We start from the raw sequence: 16373 nt of genomic DNA, 5'->3' as shown, positions 1-16373 counted from the left end.
CTTTGGTCTCCACAGTAGTAAAACGAGTCATAAAAATAATGCAATTTGCATCAGCTATACAATGCTTATGGAGACCGAATATAATTTTACAAGGGAATGCAAACAAGATAAAAAGAATGATGGTAATGCTTAAAAGAAAAACCCTAATTATCTCTGTATAAAGTTGATTTAAAATATAACAGTATATATGTTTTCTTGTAGGCAATTCATATAATAAAGGATTATAAAAACAGATTAGGCCCTGGCTGGGTGGCTCAGTTGGTTGGAGCATCATCCTATACACCAAAATGTTGAGGGTTCGATTCCCAGTTAGAACACATGCCTAGTTTTCAGATTCAGTCCCCTGAGGGGGTATCTAGGGAAGGCAACTGATTGATGTCTCTCTCTCAAGTCAATAAAAACATTTTAAAAAACCAGATTAGCCAACAACTTCACATTTTAAAAACTGGACTCAAATAATACAAAATGCAGAGATTAATAATTAAAAAGGTTTAAGTCTGTGATCTAAAGGAAGCCTTTAACATGGAATAACATGGAATATTGTATTTATGAAGCCATTTTCTGGTTCATACTAACTCTGTTCAGTTTGCCTTAACCTAACTAGGTATTAGTTTTACATATTTTTTAATTCCAAAGCATCAAATTTCTAATGATAAATTTTCTGAGAATAAAATGATTAAACTTTTGAATAAAAATATCAACATACTTAAGTGGCTTAAAAGTCAGCTTTTCACACAGTATTGAAAGATTTGAATTTTGCTTTTTTTTTTTATTATCCCAGCAAATGTTACACTAGATAAAATGATTGGGGAAATACAAATAGGTTCATTAAAAACACAGGCTGATTATTCATATCTACTACATTCAAAAGTATGCAAAACAATTTATATTGCAAAGCTGTAATTCCTTTTCCTAACAAAGCTTTATTTTATAAAATTGTAGTGTTGTACTGATTCAATTTTAATACAAAATACTTATATATACAATACAATATAAAAGTAAACTGTGGTACAGTGCCTTCCACGAAGGGATATATTAAGGCGCTTTACAAATATACTAATAGGTTGACCAACATTACTTTTTTAGATTAAAACAAATAGGCTATTGTTTCACTTTAAATACCAAATGGTTTTTTATTTTTGTTTATTAAAGAAATTGTCTAAAGTACCTTAGGTAACAGCAGCAGCAATATCTAAAAATCCTCCCACTGTATTTTCTAGTTACTAACATATTATTAAGTCAGAATAAAACATTTCCACTCACAGTTTTGCACTTTGCAACAGCAGAAGGTAATCACTTTTTTAAAAAGTCAATCTCAAAGTGACTTCTTAGTCATACATTCTATAGTTTCTATTACAAATAAGGTAGAAAAGATACAGCAATAGGGCCCGCCTTAGGATGTCACTGAACAATACATAACAGTATCTACAATTACATAATTATAGAACACTTTATAAATACTATTGATATGCATAAAAGGGTAAGTATAACAAAAACAGTAAGATTTTAACGAGTGGGAAAATTTTTTAAAAAGAAAACATGTATAACCAATGTTTTCACTCCATTTCAATTGAAGGCATATAGAATTTTGTTCTCACCTTTTTGGTCAGGAAGCACCAGATTCTATACTGGAAGAACTGAATATAGTTTGGGAATAAGATAGCTAATCAGTATATCCAAACTATTAAAAGTACAGATACTAAAGGCTTGTACATGGCTTCGGATAAACACAAAAAGTTTATTCTGTCAGGAAATTTCAAAAGAATATAAAATTTGTAGTGTCTGTTACATTTGAGAAATGAGGGCAAAACAGATTTGTGGGGAAAGAGAGGAAGGAGACAGCACCTTAGTTTTTCTATTACAGAAATTTAACAAAGTTGGTTTTATACTGTATTACACCATAGTAAAACAACTAAATGGAAACTTAAATGTGACTGAGAAAGCCCAAGAGCAAGAGGGATGTCTTAAAATTTTGAGTAGTGAGCTAAAAATTCTTGAACTAGTTTGTTTTTATAGAACTAATCAAATGTTCCATGAAATGCAGACCGCCATCTCATAGTGCATTTTCTTACGACTGTCTGATTAGAAGTCCTTCGCAATTATTTCTATATCAAGTCTGTAGAGCCAACCATATCAGTGCCCTTAAAAGGGTGTGTTTAAAATGTCTCAGTAAAAAAAATAAAAATAAAAATAAAATGTCTCAGTGCTGTACCAGCAAGAGAGGCATTCATAAGGTTATCTTATCGCATGGTACAGACCTTTTCCATCACAAATTATCAGTGTTTATACAAGATGTGCTAATCTGAACATTAACCAGTAAATTTAAAGCAAAGTTCTTAGTTTAATATATCAGTGTTCTTATAGGACAGAGGTCTTTAATCAAGAGTTGATATGTTTCAACATGTCCAGAGCCCCTAAAACTGCACACATTTTATTCATTATGTGTTGATGTCCATTATTCTGGGAAGAGAGTCCACAGCTTTCATCACATTTCAAAATGATCCCCAAAGACCAGTCCATTACATAGCGTGTTGTGCAGTGGTTTACAAGCTGAGCTCTGAGAGGGCTACCTAAAGAAAGATGAGAATTGTGAGCTAATAAATCTTTGCCCTCCCCAGTTCAACTGGAATAGCTTTGACTTGATTTTACTTACGTATATGATTTCCATTAGCTTTCATATAAAAAAGGCTAAAAGTCTGAAAATCACTAAAAGTATGCCTCTTATCCACAATTATTGTTTTGATAAAATTCCTTATCAGTGGAGCTTAAGAAAAAGAAAATATAAATTTTACTAATAATAAGAATAGAACCCTTTTCCCTAAAAGATAAGTTAAGTATATTTTGGTATGAGAGCACAAGTCTCCTTGTAACCTAAGCCTATATAATAGGAATGTTGAAAACATATTATTTAACCTTAAAATAGGTTAGGAGGACTTGAATTTCTACTAAGACCACTATGTAACTTTCCCTGATTACTAATGGCCCCTAAATTAAGAGTTAAGTAATAATTTTTCATCAATCAATCGCCCATAGGGAAAATATTGCCAAATAGCCAGCTTTTCTTTTGCCAATAAACAATCCATGTATGCAGCACTGTTCTGAAAGAGGAAGCCTGCAACATTAGTGATGACATAATCAAAACTATCACAATATAGAAAAAGTACTGTTCTAGTGAGTATCCATAAATAATTTTTAATCAGTTTTATATGAAACTGAAAATCTCTGCTTAGGATGGTGGAAATACTTTTTAAATTTCAAAGCAAAAATATGGAGAATCTTAGCTTTTAGTATAAGAAATTTTGATTCATGGCAGCTCTGTTCCCCTTTTAAAACTGGAAGCAGCACAAACAGCACATGTTGGAATTTTTAATAAATAGATGCAAATAGACATGTAGTAAATAAGATGAAAAGAACAGCCCTCATACTTGATGTAAATATATATCCACAAATATAGTCAGGCTTCTTTTCTAGCAACATATTGATGTCTTTTTCCAAGATAACAATGGATTGACGGCAGAAGAATATGCTCCTGTTAGTGGTTTTAATTTCAAGACCAAAAAGTCTTCTAAGAGTAGTAATTTAAGATGTACAGGAATCTCCAAAACATCATGTAATATATCAACCCAAATAATAAAAAATTTCATATAAGGCAAAACACAAACCAAAAAAACCACCTGGAAGCAGCGTTAAAAATACCAAGATGTAAAGAAAAATGGCAGTGCTTTGTTTCCTTTAATGACAGTTATTCTTGAGAAACAAATGCTAGATTAAATATTCCAAGGTGGGAAGTAAATGACGTTTATCTATTTTTCCCTTCTGATGAGCATCCTGTTTCAACCCTGTCACCCTGTATTTCTTAGTTCCAAGACATGAATTATACAAATTATCATTAGCCTAGGAACACTCACCACCATGATGGCTTCATTTCTATAGCTTATTTTGTACCAAAAACAAGGTTATGGGAGTGAGGAATGGGGGGGACTTTGTAAATGTGGGGTATATTTCTTATTTGGTTAAAGCAAAATAAAACTAAAACTGTCTTTCAAAAAATTTTCAAAAACTCTTATCTTTTAAAATGATTTAGCATATGTACAAATAGATACCAGGCTTCTCCTTTTAAACAAAGCACACAATTTTTATTATTTATTATTTTCAGTACTTTAAGTACCAAGAACCGACTATAATATTCAGTTCATAATTTACTTTATAACAATTTTTTTTCTAAATTACTGATTATAAAGGCTGGAATAAATTAACATTTTAAAAGGATTTTTCCATAATTTAGGAAAATAAAATATTGTGCACAGAGCACACACACACGAGCTCTGTCACATTTGCATAATTTTACTCAGAGCCTCAAAACCCCTGCATTTCAGGCCTTTTTGCAAATCCTCATTACAGTTATTTCCTAGTGTGTTAAACATACACTAGATCACGATTTTTGATCTCTGAGCCTGTGTGCTGATCATCTTCATCTGACTGTTGCCCTGAGTCTTGCGAATTAATATATTCATATTCAATAGGCTTTGGATAATTATATGGGTAGCCATTGTCATCAAAAAACCTCCTAAAGGTAAATTCATAGAAAGCATGTTCAGGGTGCTTTCCATTTTTATACCATCCATTGAGAGTGTCATTCACATTTTCTTCCTCTTTATCATCACTCCATAATTTGTCAGGATCAACAGGATCAAAATTTGATGTATCTGTTGGGTGTGTGATTTTAGGAATATATGAAGCAGGTTGTTGTCTCAGGTCACTGGAGAAATCAATTGTTTTAAAAAATGGATGAGCTTTTATTTCATCAGCACCATTCTTGCCTAAGCGATCATCTGGTCCTCGGCAAAGTTTGATTATAAGATCAGAGGCTTCAGGACTCAATTTAGCTTGAGGAGGAATGTGAAGAGATGTTGGCCAGCTGATAACCTTTAAAAGATTTTTAAAAATTAGGAGGGAAAAGATAAATAAGAAATCCAAAATTTTCTCCAGATTTTATACCAAAAGTCTTACTGAACTATTTATAAAAATTTTTAAAAATATATTCGTATTGATTTCAGAGAGGAAGGTAGAAACACAATGATGAGGGAGAATCCTCAGGGGGTCAAGCCTGCAACCTGGGCATGTGCCCTGACCGGGAATTGAACCCAGAACCCTTCAGCCTGCAGGCCAATGCTCTATTCCACTGAGCAAAACTGGCCAGGGGCTATTTGTAAAGTTATACAATAAATTGCATGGTATTTAACCTTCCTTACCTTTAATAATGAATCAGTGGTGGGAAATAACCTTTCCTCTCATTCCCTCCTTTTCAGGCAACTTCATATTAGAAGACTCACTGCAAGTTTTAGCACTACTTGTAGAAATGACTTTCTATTGTGCCTCCCCTGTTCTATATATTTACTTGTATCATAATATCTCTAATACTCTGTGGTACCTATTTATGCCTGTGCTTTTCTACTACAGTATAAAATTCCATAAGGCTATAAAGCATGTATTGTCTTTGCATTTCCTAGTGCTTGGCAAATTGCCTGGCACATAATAGATGTTCAGTAAATACTTACTATGGTTTTGAAGAAACCAGAATGAGGAAGGAAGGAAGGAAATAAGGGAAGGAAGGAGAGATGTATGTAGGAGGAAGAAAGGGAAGAAAGGTAAATAAATATCTGTTAAATAAATGAACTGCATTCTTCCTTATTTATATAGGACTTTATCAACTAGTGAAGAAGGAACAAAAATAAATCACCTCTTCTAGTATCCGTTAATCTTAAAGTTTTCTCCCAGATTAGAAAAAGGAGATGCCTCAAGTAATAAAATGTCTTTGAATCTTTTTGAAAAAACAAAACAAAAAAAACATGATGCAGTAATCGTTACAGTATTATGCCTGGTTCCATAATCTACTTCAAATAAGGGAAATTAATATATACAAGCAGCTGGACAAGTTCTTCGATTTAAAGTTACATTCAGGATTATTTGGTTTAAGGTAAAAATAAAAAAAAAATAAAAGACTAGACATAGCAAAAAAAAAAAAAAAGATTCCCCATTAATTCAAAGATTGGTCAATAGAAATTAATGTAAACTGAAGCACAGAAAGAAAAAATGGAATAAAAAATAATAAAGCATGATACATGTAAGACAATTATCAAATGTCTACTATTTGTATGAATACTAAACTAAGTAGAGTCCCAGAAGGAGAGACGAAAGCAGAAGAAATCTTCAAAGAATAATAACGGAATTTTCCAAACTTGATGAAGGTCACCAAGCTACAATTCAAGAAACTTTATGAACCTCTGAAAGAAAACATCACACGAGTATATAATGGTGAAATTGCAGAAAACCAAGGTGACAGAGAAAAAGTCCTAAAAGCAGCCAGAGGGAGAAAGGCTCCAGTTCCGAATAAAATGTAATAGGTAAACTCCACCCTGTCTTTCCTACTGAATGCAGCTATACACCTGTGCAGAATGCATGGAGCAGCTACTTAGGTCCCTGTAGTAAAGAGTAACAGGCAGACTGAGGAAGATGATATGAATTTGAAGTACCAATGAAATGATGGTGAGTTTACCATTTTTTTCCATCTAGAATCCCTTGACTCAGGAGCCCAAACCCTAAAGATGTATAATACAGAGTGAGCTCTAGGAAAAGTCCTTCTAGTTCAGGCCTAAGATTGGGAAAGGGGTTTCCTGGCCATAACAGAGGTGCAGTAAGAGTCACCTGAAACTTCCTCTTCAATTGGAAATTAAAGCATGTGGCCACAAGAAGATAGATCGAATCCCTGGTGCTTTTTCTCTCGTGTGCTCTTGCTACCCTATCATGAGATGTGTGTGGCAGAGTAGGATAAATAAAGTCTCACTTTCTAGTCAAGGAACTGAAAAAGGAAACCCAAAGGAAATGAAAAGTACCAGGGATATGACAGTGAAGGAGAAGAGTATAAAGTTATTTACAAACAGCTGGGCTCACGTCCCAACTGTACCTGTATGGATCTAATCCTAAAGAACACATCAAAGTCTGAGAACTGAACTAAGTAGAAGACCATAGCTGCTTTGACAATGAAACTGACACTGGAGTCACAAGCCACAGAGGGTGGTTAGTACTTGTGGACTGAATCCAACCAGGTTTAATGCCAAAACAATACCAACATTCTCCATAACATTTAAACAAAACCCTGACTCTCATAACATAAAATGTCCTGGATATAATCCAAAGTTACTTGGCATACAAGAACCACAAAAGTGTCAACCCAAATAATAAAAGAAAATCAACAGTGTTGAGATGACATAGATTTTAGAATTACCTGACAAAGACTTTAAAGTAGGCATTGTTAAAATGTTCTAAATAAGGATGAATACTCGTAGAATGAAATGAAGACAAAGTCTCAGCAAAGAAATTGAAGATATGAAGAGGTACTAAATATACATTTTAGAACTGGAGAATGCTATAACCAAAATAAAAAACTCAATGGATGGGCTCAATCAAATGGAGATGTCAGAGGAAAGTGAACTTAAAGACAGACTGATAGAAACTATGCAATCTGAACAAAGAGAATCAAGAGTTCAAAAACAGAGCCCTCAGTAATCTGTGGCGCTTTACCAAAGGTTTAACATTGGTGTCATTAGAGTTCCAAGGGGAAGAAGTTGTGATATAGAAATTCAAAAAGCTCAGTCAACACCAAACAGGATAAGCTTCAAGAAATCCATGCCCAGACATTCCATAATTACAACACTGACAGCAGCCAGTGAAATGATGCATTACTTAAGGGAACAATGATTTGAATTGAATGACTATAGATTTCTCATCAGAAACTATGGAGAACAAAAAGAAATGGCTATTTTAAAGTGCTGCTAGAACTGAAACTGAGACTTCCATACCAATGCCTTTTTTTTTCATTGCTTTCAGAGAGGAAGGGAGAGGAAGGGAGACAGAAACATCAATGATGACAGTCATTGATTGGCTGCCTCCTGCACACCTGGCCTGCATCCACTCGTGATCCAGGACCCCTCGGGGGATGTATTAGTGCACCAAGCCGCAGGCGGCCAGGGAGGAGGTGGGCCGGGTGCCGCACAATTGTACTCATCCCACTGCATCTGCCACTGCCTCTTGGTAGCGCTGCCACAGTGTCAGAGAGGCTCCCAACGCTGCAGCAGCTGCGCTCGCCAGTACAACCGTGAGCCCGGCTTCTGGCTGAGCCATGCTCCCCCTGTGGGAGCACACAGACCACCAAGGGGCAACTCCTGTGTCCTGTGTTGAGCCTCTGTCCCGATGGTCAGTGCGTGCCATAGCGACTGGTCAACCGGTCGTTCAGTCCTAAGGGTCACTTAGGCTTTTATATATATAGATAGTAAGTCCTAAAATCAAGTAGTTGATTCCTCTGTTTTTTTTAAAAAAAACTGTTTTCTTTGTCCAAGTTCTTATGTCCACCCATATAAATTTTAGAATCAGCTGATCTGTATCTGCAAAAATTCCTGTTGAAAATTTTTATTGCAATTGAGTTAAATATACAGATTTTTTTTGGGGGGGGGGGATTGATAGTTTTACTATGGTGAGTCTTCTAATCCATCAACACAGTATCTTCATTTATTAAGATTTTCCTTTCATCAATTTATAGCTTTCAGCACACAGTTCTTGTTCGTGTTCTATTAGATTCATACCTAAATATTTCATTTTGGGGAAGCTATTGCAAATGGTAGTTTTAAAATTTCAGTTTCTGATTGTTCCCTGATTAAATACAGAAAAACAATAGATTTTTATGTATTTTCCTTATATCCTACAATCTTGCCAAACTCATTAAATCTGTGGTTTTTTCCTTTGATTCCCTGGGATTCTCTATATAGAAAATTGTGTTATCTTTTGAGTAGGGGAAATTTTTATTTCTTTCTAATCTATATGCCTTTTATTTCTTTTGGTTGCTGTGTAACACTGGCTAAGACTTCCTGAACTATGCTGAATAAGACTGGTGAGAACAGACATCATTGCCTTTTTCTTGATCTTAGAAAGCTTTCAATTTTTCACACACACACACACACACACACACACACACACACATACATACATATACATATAGATATTAAAATGAAAGTAAAATAAAGACACTTTTAGACAAACAAATCTAACACAAACCTGTGAGAACGCATTACCAGTATACCTATACTAAAAGAAATTCTAAAGGAAAATTTAAAAATAATATATTAAATGCAATGACAGAAGTAATTACAACTTGGTAGGGAGTATTATAGAAAAGATGATATCTCAAGACACTCTCAAAGAATGATTAAAAACAATCAGAAAATTAAAAACAAAACCACAATCAAGAATTAACCAAGCTTCAGAAACAGGGGAGGGCTGTGGAAGATAGGATAGAAAGGACACTCCAGACAAAGAGAATGGTGTGAACAAAGGTACAGAGGACAAATTTGGACTTTAACCATGAACAAAGGAACCACTAAGGATTTTTAATGGGACAGTTTATGGTAAAAATTGTGGGAAACTTCTCATTTAAGTGCCAGAGGTAGTTTCAAGTGGAGGTACAGTAGTCCCCTCTTATTTGTGGGGGATATGTTGCAAGACCCCCAGTGGGTGCATGAAACCACGGATAGTACTGAACCCTACATATACTATGTTTTTTCCTATACATACATACCTTTTCTCTTACAGGAAGCACTTTACAGCTCCTCTTTGTTGTATCTGAATTGCCAACATCACTACACTTTCATTTGGGGGCCATTATTAAGTAAAAGAAAATATTATTTGAATGTAAGTACTGAGATACAACAGTTGCTCTGGTTACTGAAAAGGCTACTAAGTGACTCACAAGTGGGTAGCATATACAGCATGGATGTATGCTACACAAAGGATAATTCATGTCGCAGATGGGACAAAAAAAGGACAGCACAAGATTTCATCATGCTCCTCAGTATGGGACACAATTTAAACCTTACCAATTGTTTGTTTCTAAAATTTCCCATTTAATATATTCTTACTATGGCTGCCTGCAGGTAACTGAAACCTCTGAAAGTGAAACAGTGAATAAAGAGGAACTACTTTATAGACATTTATTTGTGGTTTGGGGCAATAATGTGCATGGAAGGAAACAAAGCCATGAGCCAACAGGTAACAAAGAGTAAATTGAAATAAATCTTCAGAAGATACTAAAGAACCCAGCCGGTGTGGCTCTGTGGTTGAGCATCAACATATGAACCAGGAGATCACAGTTCAATTCCTGGTCAGGGCACATGCCCAATAGGGGCATACAGGAGGCAGCTGATTGATGATTTTCTCTCATTATTGATGTTTCTCTCTCTTTCTCTCCCTCTTCCTCTCTCTGAAATCAATAAAAACATTTTTTTCAAAAAAAGGTACTAAAGATTTTGATGAGAATGAAATATGAGTATAGTTTATAAATGAGGGAAAATATGAGCATGATGAGGGGATGAAGGAAATTTGAGTTCATGCATAGAATATTAGTGCGTTTCTATATCTTTCAAGTTCATTCATTTAAAAAAAATTTTTAATTGATTTTGTTGAGAGTAAAAGGACAGAAAGAGAGAAAGACATCAATTTGTTGTTCCACTTATTTATGTAGTCATTGGTTGACTCTTGTATGTGCCCTGACCAGAGATTAGACGTGCTTGGCATATCAGGACGATGCTCTAACCAACTGAGCTACCTGGCCAGGACCAAGTTCATTCTTTAATTCTAGAATAAGATGCTCTATGCAAAGGACTGATAAACATCTGTAATATAAAGGACTTTGTGACAATTCTTTTGGTATAGATTCTATACCTTACCTTCATTTGTGTTTCTAATGGTGTTTGTGCCAAAAAAGGAGGTTGTCCCACCAACATTTCAAAAAGAATTACACCAACACTCCACCAATCACATAACTGTGTATAGCCTAAAATAAGATACCAAAGTTATAGTTAAATAGTTATTTATAAGCACTTTAATTAATATAATCATAATTAATATTGTCATAAATTATACTATAAAATTAAGTTTTATTATAAACCTGAACACTAAGCTATATTCCAATCAAGTTTCAACTGGAGATTGTTTATAAAACAAATATTTTACCTGTTCGTAACAACACTTCAGGTGCAATATAATTGGGAGTCCCAACCAAAGAATGTGCTAGACATCGCTGGTGCTGGCGTGCAGCTCTCCGTTCTAGTGGCTTCAATCTATCTCCACATCGACAGTTAGAAGGGTCACCCCATTCATTACTGAAATCCATGCTATCTTGTCGTGAATGGTCACCTGTAAAGTAAAAAGAAATAAAAGCAACAAGAGTAAAAGAACAAGAGCAAACCAAGAGCCTGTTTAATTTTTTGACATCATGGTTTATAGTTAACAACACTCTTCCCTTATGACAAACTAAGATACAATGTATACCAAATCACCGATGGTGTTTATTAATGACTGCAGCTTGTGATCCACAGTATTAATAGGACAAATGTTACACTAAGAAAAATTAGCCCAAGATTCAGAAATGTATTCAATGTTAAATGATGATAAAGTCAGGAGTAGGTAGGATTAAGAATTTGTTACTCAGACTGCTCCCCATTACTACTCTGGACAAAGTTCTAAACAAATTAGATCAGTGTTTCATTCATTCAACAAGTGACAATGATAAGAAAGACAGGGTTGTTCTCTCAGGCAGCTTCTCTGTAGGGAAGAAACACAATGAACAAATACATATGTAAGAAACAGGGCTTCTGGTCAAGATGGTGGCATAGGTAAATGGTACTCGTTGCCTCCCACAACCACATCAAAATTTATAACTAAAATACAGAACAGCCATCATTCAGAACCACCTGAAATCTACCTGAATGAAAGTCCTACCACTAGGGAATTAAAGAAGCAGCACATCAAGACGGGTAGAAGGGGCAGAGATGTGAGGCAGAATCTCGGGAACCCTGCTGGTCCCACATCCACGTGTGGCGGTTTAAAATTGGGAGGGATATCTTGGCAGCAGAGGTTTCCCTGAGGACCATGGGGTCCGTGCCCCACACCATGTCGCCAGCCCAGGGTTCCCGTACCTGGAAGAGAAACTGCCACAACTTCTGGCTATAAAAACCAGCAGTGATTGTGGCTGAGTGACATGGAGGCTGCAAGGAGTTCCAGGCAGTTCCTTTTAAAGGACATAGCATGGGACTTAGTCTCACCCCCTCTGAGCTCCAACACTGGGGCAGCAGCTTGAAAAGAACATGGGACATTCAGGGAGGAACTAACTTGTCTCAAATCAGGTTAAGAGATGGAAGGGCAGTTTTCTCCCAGACAGAAGTGTTCCTTTGCTCAATCCTCCCTACCACAGAGATGACAGGCTGCACCATATCTGAATCTCCATTATACTAGCTTACACTTTTTGCCCCACCTGGTGATTCCCTGAGACCCCGCCTATCCCTACTTGCAAGCTCATCCAAGGCATTTCCAGTGGCTTTTCCATACAACTGGCCTCTCTTGCCTCATGCTTTGGACTTTCCTAAATTTCTCAAACAAACATCAGCTGGCATCAGCATGCCCAGTATCTCTCAATAAGTGGCCCCAGGCCCAGCACTGGCAGCCGCCTACCCTGGTTCACAGCTTGGCACCTCCTGGGCACCTCCAAGCTCAACACAAGTGGCAGCCATCTGTAGATTGCTTTGTAGCTCATGCTGGGTGTCCCTGGGCACAGGCAGAGGCTGACTTTGCACCTCCTGGGAGGCCCCAGAGCCAGTGCACCCAATGGTCAACTTCAACCATGCCACATTACAACCCTACCACCTCCACAAGTAACACATTCAAGGGGAGGACTCAGTGAGCACCACAGTTCCACTGAAGCAAGTCCTGTTCCATAGGGTTGGCTCCTGCACAGCAGCTGTTCCACAGAACCGACTGGCCTGGGGGTAAATCCCTCCCAGTGACACCAACATCAATCAAAGCTCAACTACAATAGGGCAGTGCATGTAGCTCACACAGGGGCACATCTGGAGTGCCAGCTCAGGTGACTGGGGAGGCTAAGACATACTAGATTCTACCAAGTCTGGAGACATACCAGATTTACCTAATACAGAGAAAAAAAATACAGGGAAGAAGCCAAAATGCAGAGACAAAGAAACAGGAGAATGAAAGCACAGGAGAAATCTCCAGAAAAAAGAATTGAATGAAATGGAAGCAATAAAACTACCAGATACAGAATTCAAAACAATGGTTAAAAAAATGCTCAAGGAACTTATGAGAACTTCAAAGAACTTAGTAAGAATTTCAAAGCAATTAGTGAGAACAGCAACAACATAAAAAAGGACCAGACAGAAATGACATGTACACTAACTGAAATAAAGAATAATTTACAGGGGATCAACAGTAGAGGATGCCAAAATCAAATCAAGAGTTTGGTATATAAGGAAGCAAAAAACACCCAATGAGAACGGCAAAAAGAAAAAAATCTCAAAATATGAAGATAGTGTAAGGAGCCTCTGGGCTAACTTCAAGTGTACCAACATTCACATCATGGGAATACCAGAAGCAGAGAGGGGGCAAGAAATAAAAAACCTGTTTTAAAAAATGACAGTAAATTTCCCTTACCTGGTAAAAGAAATAGACATACAAGTCCAGGAAAGCAACTATCAGCTGGTTTCTCAACTGAAACTTTATAGGCCATAAGGGAGGCAAGAAATATTCAAAGTGATGGTTGCAAGGATCTACAACCAAGATTACTAAGGTCACAGGACTTTAGAGCTGAAGGTCAGATAAAGACAAGGAAAAGCTAAAAGAGTTCATCACCACCAAACCAGTATTACATGGTATGTTAAAGGGTCTTCTTTAAGAAGAAATGAAAGATCAAAAATATGAAAAATGGCAATAAATGCTTATCAACAATTGAATCTAAAAATCAAAATAAATGGACAAGGAATCTGATGAACAAAATAAACTGATGAATAAAATAGAACCAGAGGCATGGAACATGGAACAGACTGACGAATATCGGAGGGAAGCGGGGAGAGGGGCCAGGAAGAGATTAACCAAAGAACTTATATGCACATATGCATTACCTATTGGACACAGACAATAGGGTAGTGAAGGCCTGGGAAGGGGCGGGAACTGGGTGGAGGGGAGCAATGGGGCGGAAAAAAGGGGGACATCTGTAATATTCTCACCAATAAAGGTTTAAAAATAAATTTTATTTTATTTTTAAATATATTTTATTGATGTTACAGAAAGGAAGGGAGAGGAGAGGGATAGAGTCAGAAACATCGATGAAAGAGAAACATCGATCAGCTGCCTCCTACACACAACCCCGCCCCCCCCCCCCCCCGCCCCTGGGGATGTGCCTGCAACCAAGATACATGCCCTCGACCGGAATCGAACCTGGGACCCTTTAGTCCACAGGCTGACACTCTATCCACTGAGCCAAACCGGTTAGGGCTAAAAATAAATTTTAAAAAGAAACATAGTGATGCATCCCATGTTGAGAATCAACTGGGGTGATGTGACAAATTGAAGCGACATATGTAAAAAACCAATGGGAATCAACCATTTAAAAACTAAGGCTATTAATGGGGGGGATGAGGACACATTTGTAATACCTTAACTAATAAAACAAAAAACAAAAACTAGGGCTAGGCATTCTATACAGAAACAACAGTAACAGAGAAAAGACCAGTGTAATTATAAAAGAGGAGAATGGTAGGAAATGGAGTGGGAACCAGTGCACATGGATTTTGTAAGCAAAAGACATGGTTTGCCTTTTATTCCAAGTACAGTGAGAAGACAATGGAGAGTATGAAGCAAGAAAATGACAAGATTTGATTTACACTTAAACAGATTATAAGGGAGGACAAAAGTGAAAAACCAGGTAAGAGGCTATTACCCCAAGTATACAGCTTAACATAAAAGTTAAGCTTGGTGACTGGGGAGGCTGAGTCCAGTCACTTAAGGTAATAGTAGTGATGGAGAAAATTTCAGGATATATTTAGAGGTGGAGTAAGCAGGACTTATTGATGAATTACATGTAGAGGGTATAGGAAAAAAGAATCATGACAACTAGGTGTCATGATGATGGTGGTATAACTTACTAAACTGGGAAAAACTGGAGGGGGAAGGCTGGAGGGGGAACAAACAAATTAAGAGTTGTTTATTAGTAATGTTAAGTCTGAAAGGCCTATTAGAAATCCATGTGAAAGGGAGACACCATTTCTGGAGAGATTTGGAAGTCACTGACATAGAGATGGCATTTAAAGCCATGATTAGATAAAATCATCTAGAAAAATATATCTAAAATTAACCTAGCTGTAATCATCTGGGATGTTTGATTAAAACACAATTTCTATACTCTGAAGATTTTCAACCAGTAGACTGGAATAGAGTCTAAAAATCATATTTTTAAGAACCCCAAATAATTCAGGTGAATCTGGAAGACATTATATTACATTAAGCTGAACATTAAAGTAGGTTCAGGTGTCCCAGTTCTATCCATTTACTGTCAATCTACTCTTGTTCACAGAAGGCTAATATTACTTACCTCAGAGGATTGCTCTAAGCATTAAATTAGAATATATGTAAAGCATCTAGTAAGTATTCAACAAATGTCAGATCGACTTACACTTCCATTAGCACATGAAGGGATCTTGGCACTGTGGTGTAGCAGAAATAACATGGGCCCTGTAATCAGACAGCCTTGGTTCAAAGCCTAGCCCTTACACCTATTTTCTTGTGTGACCTTGGGCAAGTTACTTCATCTAATTCAGCCTTCGTTTCTTTATTCTGCCTTACAGTGACGTTGTGAGGATTAAACAGAATCATGTACATAATGTACATAATGTATTTAAGGTTAAATAGTTATGTAACAGTCATAGAATGGAATCCTAAAAACAGTGAAAATAAATGTTACATGTAATTAACACAGATGAACCTCAAACATACAAGTTAACATAGAGGAATACAAAGAGAATTATTACATTTAAATAAAGATTCCAGAGTAGGGAAAATGAAATAATATATATATTTTTAGGGATACATACATATATGGTAAAAATGTAAAGAACTGATTACAAAGTTCTGAAACACTGGTTATACTTCCCTGGAGGAAAGAAGGTGAAATGATTATTTAAGGGTTTCAAAAGTACTGACTAGTTCTTAAGCTGAATGGTGGGAATAGGGCTTCATTTAAAAATTATTTTTAAAATGTCTGACATATTTCAAAATAACAAAACATAAGATAGTTAACTAAAAAATGTTAATGATATTTGGAAATAATTGAAGCTAATACACTCCTTGTTTAAGTCTAAATGTCTGTAGGATGCATCCATGGTTATCCAACAGAGTCAAGATCTGACCCAGGATTTCTGTGTCCCATCCCATAATAATACCATCTTATATTTTATTGCAATACATCATATTAATATATA

General features: G+C 36.3%; 1 protein-coding gene across 4 annotated transcripts in view; it reads right to left on the bottom strand.

Annotated features, from left to right (window-relative positions):
* Window positions 1-740: 740 nt before the first annotated feature.
* The window catches only part of LATS1 (large tumor suppressor kinase 1), a 32480-nt gene continuing 16847 nt past the window's right edge, over window positions 741-16373 (bottom strand). For 3 of the 4 annotated variants that reach the window (XM_059700072.1, XM_059700075.1, XM_059700073.1), the window contains 3 exons: window positions 11062-11244; window positions 10776-10882; window positions 741-4926 (listed from right to left, as the gene is read on the bottom strand). In XM_059700072.1, coding sequence (XP_059556055.1) covers window positions 4417-4926; window positions 10776-10882; window positions 11062-11244 — 800 coding nt within the window. In that variant the 3' untranslated portion in view covers window positions 741-4416. The remainder of the gene's footprint in view (window positions 4927-10775; window positions 10883-11061; window positions 11245-16373) is intronic. The other variant, XM_059700076.1, reaches the window with a different exon arrangement.

This window comes from Myotis daubentonii, chromosome 6, assembly GCF_963259705.1.
Source record: "Myotis daubentonii chromosome 6, mMyoDau2.1, whole genome shotgun sequence".
Lineage (NCBI taxonomy): Eukaryota > Metazoa > Chordata > Mammalia > Chiroptera > Vespertilionidae > Myotis > Myotis daubentonii.
The sequence above is the reverse complement of the archived record's forward strand: the minus strand, read 5'-3'. Positions and strand labels throughout refer to the sequence as shown.